This window comes from Leucoraja erinacea, chromosome 18 (genome assembly GCF_028641065.1).
Source record: "Leucoraja erinacea ecotype New England chromosome 18, Leri_hhj_1, whole genome shotgun sequence".
In the NCBI taxonomy this organism is placed as follows: domain Eukaryota; kingdom Metazoa; phylum Chordata; class Chondrichthyes; order Rajiformes; family Rajidae; genus Leucoraja; species Leucoraja erinaceus.
The window spans coordinates 24,536,059-24,547,504 of record NC_073394.1 but is presented as its reverse complement, the minus strand read 5'-3'; the positions used below and the strand labels follow the sequence as shown (position 1 = coordinate 24,547,504).

At 43.4% G+C, this 11,446-nt stretch overlaps 1 protein-coding gene across 1 annotated transcript in view; it reads right to left on the bottom strand.

Annotated features, from left to right (window-relative positions):
* Positions 1–853: 853 nt before the first annotated feature.
* The window catches only part of cd81a (CD81 molecule a), a 53,242-nt gene continuing 42,649 nt past the window's right edge, over positions 854–11,446 (bottom strand). Inside the window, exons 4-8 of the mRNA XM_055649648.1 lie at positions 8,641–8,715; positions 7,683–7,799; positions 7,457–7,543; positions 4,348–4,434; positions 854–2,969 (exon numbers count right to left, since the gene is read on the bottom strand). Of these exons, the coding sequence (XP_055505623.1) occupies positions 2,907–2,969; positions 4,348–4,434; positions 7,457–7,543; positions 7,683–7,799; positions 8,641–8,715 (429 nt within the window). The 3' untranslated portion in view covers positions 854–2,906. The remainder of the gene's footprint in view (positions 2,970–4,347; positions 4,435–7,456; positions 7,544–7,682; positions 7,800–8,640; positions 8,716–11,446) is intronic.

Below are 11,446 nucleotides of genomic sequence, written 5' to 3'. Positions count from 1 at the left end.
ATGGAATCACTGCCATGGGGGAAGCCCAAATAGATTTTAATTTGTTTCCCCAACAAAATAAAAACAACAGGCTACTTTTTGGTTCTCAGAAGTCACGCTATCCAGCTATCTTTGGATTTGTGCAAATTATCTTGTTTTAGTTTGTTTCTCTAATATTTCACTATGCTCAGTATTCTAACATATTTAACTATCAAGATTAACTTTCCCCATCTAACTCCAAGATGGAGCTCATCTCATTCAGCAGTTTTATAAAACTGCCAACACATTCTACTGATGGAGAGACAGACTAATTGATACTCTTCCATGTTCAATCCCTGGTATGTAACAGGAATGTAAGGCTGACCTCTATGCCTAGTACTGAATTCTGTTTTAATCATTTAGCATAAATGCAATGACCCATCGTCCGTGGAACTGAAATCCCAGAACCTCTGAAGGTTCTTGACCCAAAACATTACCTACTCTCGGGATGCTAACCCTAATGCCTAACCCACTGATTTACTCCAGCACTTTAACCTCACGTTTTAGTCTCAGTTGAGTTAAATAGCCCAAGGATGACTCGTAGATTAGTTAAGACTTATCTCAAGACAAAGTCTTCATCCAACCAATAAATGGCTTATTACAAACATTTTACATAAAATTAAATACTCCAACTCTGGATTCAGAGTAAAGCCTCTCCGCAGCAAGGCCACAAGACGGGGAAAACAAATGCAACAGGGCAGGCAGGTTGTTAAGGCAGCATACTTGTGAGCAAATACTCACAATATTGATCCTGGAAAGGGAAATTATGCATTCGCCCTCAACTTGATCAAAGTCCAATTTGCAGGTCAAAGTACAAACATACTCAAGTCAAAGCTGTGTTAAAGGAAGTGATCTTTATTGTTACGTATTCACAGAACAGGCAAGTTGTATATAAACCCTTTGGATGCAGACATGCTAAACATATGAAACGCATTACATGTAATATAATCCAATGTATTTGAAGAATCTGAGACATCGCAATCAAAACAGCAAAGCCCATCACTGTAATAGAAAGGTAACCTGACAAAGTGGGCATTTCATTGGAAGTTCTGCAGGTGGCAATAGGCAACCAACAGTTTCTACAGCACTCTGCATAAAGAACGCGGGCCTTCAATGAAAAATACGTTAATTCACTGCATTCTGGGAGCTACCTCATTTCTAGTAAGCACACTAAACTAGTTGCAAGACTGAAAATACAAATCATTAACATTGGACAAATTGTACCCAGTTCTGAACACAAACTACATGTCTTACAGGAACGGAGGTCCAGAGAAAATCAAATGACATGATTTTTATTTTCAATTGGATGAGTGATCAATAATTAATCACCTTTCTTTTGAAGGCAAGATACAGCTGCTAAATGGATTACTGTGGTTAAAGTTTCCCTAGGGTAGCAAGTGAACTCACTAATGATCTCAGCTCCCATGTTCACTCAACCTCCTGCCCTTCAGTTAGCTGACTGAAACTGCAATTAGTTTTGACACGGAGACAAAAGGCGCCGTTCTGTCAACTTACAAGAAGTCCTGGCAGGGAGCATTTTTTATATTCTAGGCACGTAATGGAGAAGCGTTAGAGATTGGTTCTAGATTCTGTCCCATGACAAACTCTGGCAGACGCCACAGCTCAAGATCCATGCAGCACCATCATATCCACGCTTAAGCAGTCAGAAATGAATTTAAAAGTAAGTGTCTAGATTTGCTTGTTATGGTTCCTTTGGGGTTCTTTGTTAAAATGCCATGGTCGACCCCTTTATTAAAAATGGTAAAAACACAAGACTCGTATAAAAAGGCAGCAGCACTCTGAAAACCAAGCATTGGCGATTATACACAAGCATTTTCTCAAAATACTGGTTAACTATATGAAGCCTCTCGGCTGAAGATGTCAAAGAAACACTGGGTGGGCTTCAAGCATAAAGATGCCAAGGTAGCGGAAATCCGAAAATATAAAAAGAAAAATTGCCTGAAAATATACAGGCAGAGGAATCTTTTAGTTTACATCAATACACAAGGTGTTAGAATTCAGCAGAGCAGGGGATTTGGGAGGGGTGGGGGGCACAGCCCAGTATTTCTTTGGTTCAGTTAGACTATATTATTTAAGTGGAAACAATGATGCACAAGAAACAACCAAGCAAGCAACTGGCCAGGTACTGTAGCCTGCTCCCCCTCCCCCTACCATTATAAGTTACTCACTGCACTGGCTATATTATACATGTATACTTTTAAAAAGGTACCTGCAGTACAATGGGAAGGTAGATAAATCTTTAAAATCAGTACAATCGCTTAGAAAGTTTGCAAGTTAAATGCAAACTTTGGGCATGGACGGGTCACAGCTGGCGCAGTTGGCTGATGCACTGCAGTTGGCTGATGCACTGTCAATTTGGATTCCAAGCATTTTTTTTTAGAGAAACACACAAACAAAACAAACCCCCAAGGCCTCAGATCTATAGGAGCACCGAGCTCCCTCCATCAGCACAATGGGGTGTCCGGTCACTTATTGCCTTAACATCCGAATTCAAATGTGGTAACTTTGCAGAAGCTCCAAAGCACTGTTTGATGGAGGACATGATGTGCTTGCTGTAAACCTGATGGGTGAGTGGGTAGGAAAGGTATCAGATTTTGTCTGCACACCAATTTCTCCAGCACAAGCTGCATTTGACACCAGGGATGAACCGTCAATGCCAGGGGAGATGGTTTTTATATAATATAAAAAAAACATTATATATATATATATACACATACACACAGACATTTTAAAAATTGAGCATGACAAGTGGCAACAACAGAAAACATTAGTTTGGGCATTTTATGACAAGATCTATTCCACTACAAAGCTTTTCTAACTGCTGCTCTTGCTGGGAGTCCCGTGAAATGGCAGCAGGAGGTGCCCCTCTAGTACACAGAGTTGTTTCGGATCCCGCAACACAGTACCATGCTAAAAATCATCTCCAGGATCTGAAATGGAGAATAAACAATTGCTTTTAGAAAAGGAAAATGTTGTAAGATTAATTTCAAGTGAACATTATGTATCAGGAGCCGAAAGATGGTATCTTGGCAGCCTGTGTAACCACCCGCTCTGAATTATGAAATTGTTCCATGTTTTTGTGATCAGTTAACACAGCATACTTTGCCTGTTGCTCCCTGGACAGCAAGTTATAGATACATAGACAATAGGTGCAGGAGTAGGCCATTTGGCCCTTTGAGCCAGCACTGCCATTTAATGTGATCATGGTTGATCATCCACAATCAGTACCCCGTTCCTGCCCTCTCCCTTGATTCCGCAAGCTCTATCTAACTCTCAGCAGTACACTGTGTCAGCAGTAGGCCACAGTGTACTGCAGGCTGCACAAATCCACAATTGTATCTATTTAAATTATTGGCTCAATACAGCACCAGCCTTAAACGCATGAATGCCTGGAACAAACCTGTCAATTATCAAATCCCTGGCATTTGGGCTTTGGGTAACACCTGCACAAAGAGCCTCTGCGAACAAGGGCTGGTGAACTGTGCTGGTCAACGTGCACTGGGCAAGAGGACTGGGGGAAATGCACTGCAACCTTGGAACAGCACAGACCCACCACTCAATCTATCCAATACTAAAGGGCGGGCATTTCGCAGTTAAATGTCTTATATCAGATTGGCGGATCCTTCACAGGGCCAACTCAGTTTTCCTCAGAGATGAATCTTTGCTGTAACGGTACATTCACATCGCCTGTAGGTAAAGCATCAGCCCACATCACACTGATACCGTCACTGCCTGCCTCAGATTCAATATAGCCAATCCGGATCATCTAAACATTGGTATGGACCAAAACTCATGTCATCCACATGAACACAAATCTTTATTATATTCACATTTCAAGTGCAAGGAAAATAGGAAGAATGGAGACACAAGGAATTACAGATGCTGGAATCTTGAGCAAAACACAAAGTGTTGGAGTAACTTAGCAGATCAGGCAGCATCTGTAGGAAGGAATGGACAGGTATTATTCCAGGGCCCTTCCTCAGACTGACCCAAAATGTCAAATATCCATGTCCTTCACAGATGCCACCTCATCCACTGAGTTACTCCAGCACTGTGGTTTGACTGTGGTAGGAAGGATGTGGCTTATGCTGTTGAATTTATTGCATATTAAGAACAAATGCTGAAAATTACAAATTAAATTAAGTGGCTCAAACTTTAAAGGATACTATGCTGGAATCAAACCCAGGGCGTCATGATTATAAATCATCATTCTGACAATCTTCCAGTGATTCAGAAATCAAAGGTGCGGTATCCCATGTGCATTTCAATCCCTTTATTATCAATTATCACAATTGTGGAATTTCATACCATGATGACTGCAACGATGATGGCAGCGATCCCAATAATGTACAGCTTCTCAGTAAACAGCTCCTTAATCCGTGTACCACAGTCGGCCTGAATTTAACAAGAAACATTAACAATGTTTATCATTAGCCATTGCCACAGTATTTACCAAGATGCTTCACAAAATGCATTAGGTGCAAATTCACCACTGTTTGATCCCAATGGCCACATTAAATACGTTTTGGTCTTCTCTCAGTACTTCAATTATTCATCTCCAAACAACAGACGAGGAACCACCAATACTTCATCCTACCACTCCCAATCATTTGTGCTATTCAGCTGTTCTCTCAGTTTGGGAAAGGAATCAGCTTGGTATCTTCACCCTCACCTGCCCAGTGCAATCAGGGTGTTTGTGTTTGCAGAATTAGCTGTGACCACCACTGACACCCGAGCCTCTGCAGGCCCCAGTAGGTCTACAGAATCACTGTTTAAACAAAAGCTCCTGATGAGATGCAGTTACCATTTAGTGGTGTAGTGGGTTCAAGCAGCGGAAATTAGATCTGAGCTGTGGGAAGGGCTAAGTCCCAATCTCTTAAATCACTATTTGAAAACAACTTTCCTAACTGGATGGTTAAAATGTGTGTGAATGTGATCAAGGAACAAGCCCACAAGCAACAAATGTCATCGGAACTAAGGATTGCTTGAAATGAAAACTGCAAACCTCTGTTTTTCTACTGCTTCTACAAGCACAGACATGGAGTGTGGTGTCACCGTTCTGGACAGGAACTAACCAGACAAGTGAAAAAGTATCCGAATCATTTCTCACCAATTTAAGTACTCATTACTGAGCATCAGTTCAACCTGAATATTTGATCCGAGAGACCAGCAGATCTCATGGCTGTTTACCCTTGTGCCATATCAGTTTCCAGCAAAATAAACAGAAGTATGGCAATGAATGTTAGTGGCTTGAGTCAGTGTTAGAAATGCTATGGCTTTCTTTACTGCATTTCTACACTGGGATTAAGGGGTAAAATACCAGCCAGAATTTGAGGCCCTCCTGTGACCAGTGAACAGAAATGTCAATACCTAGCCTGAACACACCAATATGTTCTTGACCCTCATTCTATCCATTGTAGCAAAGTCAATAATAGTGTTGGGGAAGCTTCACCATATGCTCAAATGCCTCTGTGGTGTTTAACCCATTAACCAGCCTAGTGAGGATACCAGCCAGGCAAAACCCAAAGTGACACAGCGGTAAAGTTGCTGCCTTACAGTGCCAGAGACCCGGGTTTGATCCCGACTACAGTTCTCCCTGTGATTGCAGGAGTTCTCAGTGTTCTCCGGTGTCCTCCCGCATTCCAAAAACATGCAGGTTTGTAGGTTAATTGGCTTGATTAAATGGTTCCTAGTGTGTGGGATAGAATTAGTGGTCACTGGTGGGCCAAAGGTCCCGTTTCCATGATGTTTCTCTAAACTAAACAAAGTTTGATATTCTACCACTGAGGCCAAGGCTTAAGATGGTGGATTTGTGAAGAGGAAAGTTTGGATGAGAAGTGAGAGGGTTTAATGGAAACTGGAAAGGAAAAAAGAGAAAAGTTTGAGAACCTCATGGAGATGCAAAATATATTAAATATTATGGACAGCTTGAGACCAAGTCACAGCATCAAATCAGCAATGGTTGCCAAGGACGTCACAAACAAAACACTGATAAAACTACCTAAATGTAACAGGAAGCCAAATATATGAAGGGGTCCATTTACTTTTCAAGTTCTTGTTTTAGTTATTAGTTTCCTAAAATTGTTCATTCATACAATACAATACAAGTGTGCAGATAATTAATACATAGAAAGCCACCCAATTTCAGAATCTACAATCTCTCCAGATTCATTGGGGAAGGGGTGTGGGTTTTATGGGGAGTGTGTGATGGTAAAAGAGTAGGAGAAGTTAACGCCTGCTGAACAGTAATTTAAATCAGAGGGAACAGCCTTCCGGTTTCATGTGGACACAAGAGATTGCAAATGTTGGAGGAACTCTGCAAGTCGAGCAGGGTCTGGGGAGGGAAATGCACAGACGAGGTTTTGTCAGAACCCTACTTTATTTATAGCTTTGTGCTCAAATCTCCCATCTGATGACACATTAAAGCCAGCTGGTGGAGCTATTGGACTGTAATTGTAACTGTTCTGACTGCAAACTCGTTTAAGCTACCAACGTCCAAGGATATTAACTCTCAAGCTACCAGCTGACCAAGTTGATTTTCCTCTACGTCAACTTATAACGGTAGTGTAATTAACCGAAGTAGAGACCAATTGTGGGAAAAGTCCTCCTTCTAGCCCACGTGACATCGCCAACAGGCAGTATTTAACTGCATAAACCAGTACAATGACACTCCTTCAAAATACAATGCAAAACACTTTTTAGTTTAATTTAGAGATACAGTATGGAAAAAGCCCCTTTGGCCCACTGAGTCTACACCAACCAACAATCACCCATACACTCGGGACAATTTACAGAAGCCAATTAACCGACAAGCCTGCGCATCTTTGGAATTTAGGAGGAAACCAGAGTACCCAGAAAAAACCCACGAGGTCACTGGGACAATGTACAAACTCAATACAGACAGCACCCGTGGTTAGGATCTATCCCAGGTCTCTGCCGCTGTCGGGCAGCAACTCTACCGCAGTGCTGCCCCTGTATTGGATTAAACTTGGAAAGTTGCCTCAGTTTCAGAGATTGGCAGCTGAATGAGGCTTGGGCTAATTTGGCCATTTATCAGTAAAACTGAATAGGAAGCATCAACACACGTTGGTGTAACAGACCAAATTCCAAGTCTAACCTCACTTCACATCCATCCTTACCCAGAAGTCAACTTCTCATTGCCATCAGGAATCTCACTGCTAATTTGATTTTGCAACTCAAATGCTGCACTGTTAACGTTGCCACAGCAGGAATTGTTGCACTGTGATTGCTGGGATTATGTCTGTAGCTCATCTGTATGGTTTGATGAACAAACATGCCTCTTAAATGCAGTGCAAGTGGAGGGTTTTATGTAAGGAAGTTTTGATTAAAATGAACTTTTAGCCAGCTGTGCATCCCAAAGATTAGTTTAAGGAGAGAGCATTGAGAATAAACTTACCTTTGCAATAACACCTATTCCCTTCTGTTTGGGGCAGAGATCGGCAGAGAGCAACTTGCTTACAAAGTTAGCTCCACAACAGTCCAGCTGAAAGAGAGTGGGGAGGGAAGGTGATAAAATAGCACGATCTAAAGTATTACACATCAAAGAGGCACAATCTCACAGTATGGTGGGTCAATCTATAGTGAGAATCTGTTCAAAGACAAGTAACGGGGCCGTGACTCACCGCATTGTGCAAGGTCACTAACACGGCTTTAGCCTGATCCTTCCTTTCTGCGCTACGGTCCGGCATAAGATAAGCAGTGGAGGCTTGGTCATAAAACATCTTGAGCTCACTGGCCACCTGTTAAGAGAAGAAAATGCTTAGTTTCCTGCAGATGAAAGAGGGTGGGGGTGGGGGTGTAATTGAGAGGAACACGAGAAGGAGGAAAAGGATATTAAACATCACCTGTGCTTAATACATTTTCATCATCCTCTCTTATGGAAAGTGTGCATCTCACCTGGATAATCTTGGTCTCTGCTCTTTCACGGGTATTCCTATTATTCTCTTTATAACTAAAAACATGCTAGTTTGCCCACTTCTCCAGTTATTACGGAAAGTCATGCATCTGAATAGCTAACAGTTTATTTCCGCAGATCCTGCCTCACCCAAGTATTTGCAGCATTTCCCATTTTTACATTGGTCACATTTAGCCAAACGTCCAGCTGAGGAGACCAACATTCTTATCACTAACAGACTATTCATTCATAACCCTTTGCACAGAATTTTTTTTTAATAAAACAGTAAACAGAACACATGATGTCACCTTGGATTATTCCCAATTTTCTCTCTTTCTTCTGCAGCCGTGTCACCTGGCTGTTCTTTGGTATCTCAATCGAGATGCCCACTCAATACAATGGGGTTGCCAATCCCTGGTCTTCTACATCTGGAAGAAGTTCTTCCCCAGCACAGGGTCCACTAGCCCTGCCTCTCTACCGTTTTGCTTTTTTTCTTCCACAACTTGGTCACCTTGCCTTCTCTCCATTTTCAACCCCTCAGTGGATATCTCTTAACCTCCCTCCAGGCCCAGCAGATGGCCTGAGTCAAGGTTCTCTCCACCTGGGTCAAGGTTCAATAGTCTACACCCTAGAATCACCAAATACTCTGGGCATTCAGCAGGCTGGGGAATCACAACAGTACAGACCTCATCCTTGTGCACGAATCCCCAGATTCCGGCAGCAACCTCACAAGCGAACAGCACCACCAGACAGATGAAGAACTGAAGGGAAAGAGAGCAAACATAACATGATAGCATCTCAGTTTACTAACCCCTGCACAGTATAGAACCACTAGCAATAGCATTAGGAAGGGAAGTTTGTAAAAGGTCACAGGGTCCCCTTTTTGTAGATTTTGTAGAGTTACAGCTCGGAAACAGCCGTTCGGCACACCGAGTCCCCGCCGAATAGTGATCCCCATATATTAGCACTATCGCACACACGAGGTACAATTTACAATCTTTTACCGAAGCCAATTAACCTACAAACCTGCAGTCTTTGGAATGCGGGAGGAAACCGGAGCTCCCGGACAAACCCCACGCGATCTTGGGGAGAATGCAGAATCCATACAGACGGCATCTGTGTTCAGGATCAATTCTGGGTCTCTGGCACTGCGGCCACTCTACCACTGTGCCTTTCTGGTGCCATGTGTTCCAGTTCCAATAGCTGACATCGATGGCAGTACGCTTTATTGTTCAGTGCATTGCACAACTTGAAGTTTTGATCAGGCTTAACAGAGGCTCACAAGCAATGCAAAACAGTGGATTTCTATCTTTGAGTCTCCTGGCACAAGGAACGAGATATTAACAATGCATCTCAGGCCCAAAGTTTGAGGAAAGTATGGAATGTTGCAACAAGAGTGTGAGACGGCACCTACTTGGAAGCAATATCAGGGGACAAACCCAAAGACAAAGGCAATCTCTTCACTGTCAGTGAATTGCTGAAGTAACTTTACATCACCTGGAGAAGTCTGTGCTCTTTACAGACAAGAGGCAGGTAAACGATTGCAGACTTTTTGCCTCACGTTAAGGGAGAACTGAAGGATGAAGGTGCGATTGAACAAGTTGACAACTAAAATGAATGCTGAACTGCAATTAATTTTGGGGAGAATCATTTCCCAGGTGCATACACAAGGAAATAGGACTGAAAGACTCAGGATAGTGAGAGATACAAGGAAGCCTTGCCCGTGACCAACTACAAAATATGAGTCAACAGCTGAATGTGGATGGTAAGTTTACACAAAAAACAGCCCTGGCTGAAAGGGGGAGGGGGAAGGCTAAGATAATTAAAGTATCAAATGATTATTGTCTTCAATGCAGAGGTTGGGGTGAGGCAACCTTGAGAGGGAGAAGCTGAGTAACAATGATGGGTGCTAAAGAACATGGACTATAGATAACAGACAAGTATGGAAGTTGGCAAGCTGCAAGGAGGAGCAGGGGATACAAATCAAGACCATCCACTCAGGAATTTCAAAAAGAAAGCTTCAGCTAGGAGCAAGTGGTCACCACAAAAAACCCTATTTCAATCAAACCCACTATTTCAGTCATTCACAGCACATCGAGGATAGACAAAAAAAAAGCTGGAGTAACTCAGCGGGACAGGCAGCATCCCTGGAGAGAAGGAATGGGTGATGTTTCGGGTCGAAAGCCTTCTTCAGACTGGCTAGGGATATGGGAAACGAGAGATGTAGACGGCAATGTGGAGAGATAAAGAACAATGAATGCAAAAGGTATGCAAAAAAATAACGATGATACAGGAAACAGGCCATTGTTAGCTGTTTGTACGGTAAAAATAAGAAGCTAGTGCGACTTGGGTGGGAGAAGGCTAGAGAGAGAGTGGGAATGCCGGGGCTACCTGAAGAGAGAGAAATTAATTTTCATACCACTGGGCTGTAAGCTGCCCAAGCGAAATATGAGATACTATTCCTCCAATTTGCGTTTAGCCTCACTCTGACAATGGAGGAGACCGAGGATAGAAAGGTCTGTGTAGGAATGGGAAGTAGAATGAAAGTTCCAGCAACCAGGAGATCAGGTAGGTTCATGTGGGCTGAGCGACGGTGTTCCGCAAAACGATCACTCAGTCTGCGTTTGGTCTGGCCGATGTATAAGAGTCGACATCTTGAACAATGGTATCGTAGATGAGGTGCAAGTGAACCTCTGCTTAACCTGAAAGGACTGTCGGGGTCCCTGGATCAATGTAACGGAGATAGAGTTCGGGGATAGGGCCAGTGTACGCCTGGACCAGGGATTGTTCAATGTACCCTACAAAGAGGCAGGCATAGCTGGGGCCCATGCGGGTGCCCATAGCTACGCCTTGGACTTGGATGAAGTGGGAAGAGTCAAAGGAGACGTTGTTGTGGGTGAGGACCAGCTCCGCTAGGCATAGAGTGTAACAAGAGGGAAAATGGATGGTTCAGCGGTCGAGGAAGAAAAGGAGGGCTGTAATGCCTTCCTGGTGGGGGATGGAGGTGTAGAGTGGCTGCACGTCCATAGTCAAGATGAGGGAGAGGGGGCTCGGAAAGCGGAAGTCATTAAAGAAACGAAGAGCACGAGAGGTATCTTGGACATAGGTAGGGAGAGATTGGACCAGGATGGAGTCGAAGGACGTGGAAATCATTTCCGTGGGGAGAAGGTAAAAACAGGCTGTGCGGGGTTGGGAAACGATGAGGTTTGGAGGCTGTGGAAGGCAGACAGCCAGAAGTGATGAAATCAGTAATGGTGTTTGAGATTAAGGCCTGGTGCTCATCTGTGGGATCATGGTCCAAGGATCAGTAGGAGAAGGTGTCTGAGAGTTGTCGCCTGGCCTCAGCTCGGTAGAGGTCAGCGTGGCAGACTACCACGGCACCTCCCTTGTCGGCGGGTTTGATTATAATGTCAGGGTTGTTGCAGAGTGAGCGGAGGGCTGTACGTTCAGAGGGGGTGAGGTTGGAATACATCTGTGGTTAGAAAACAACTT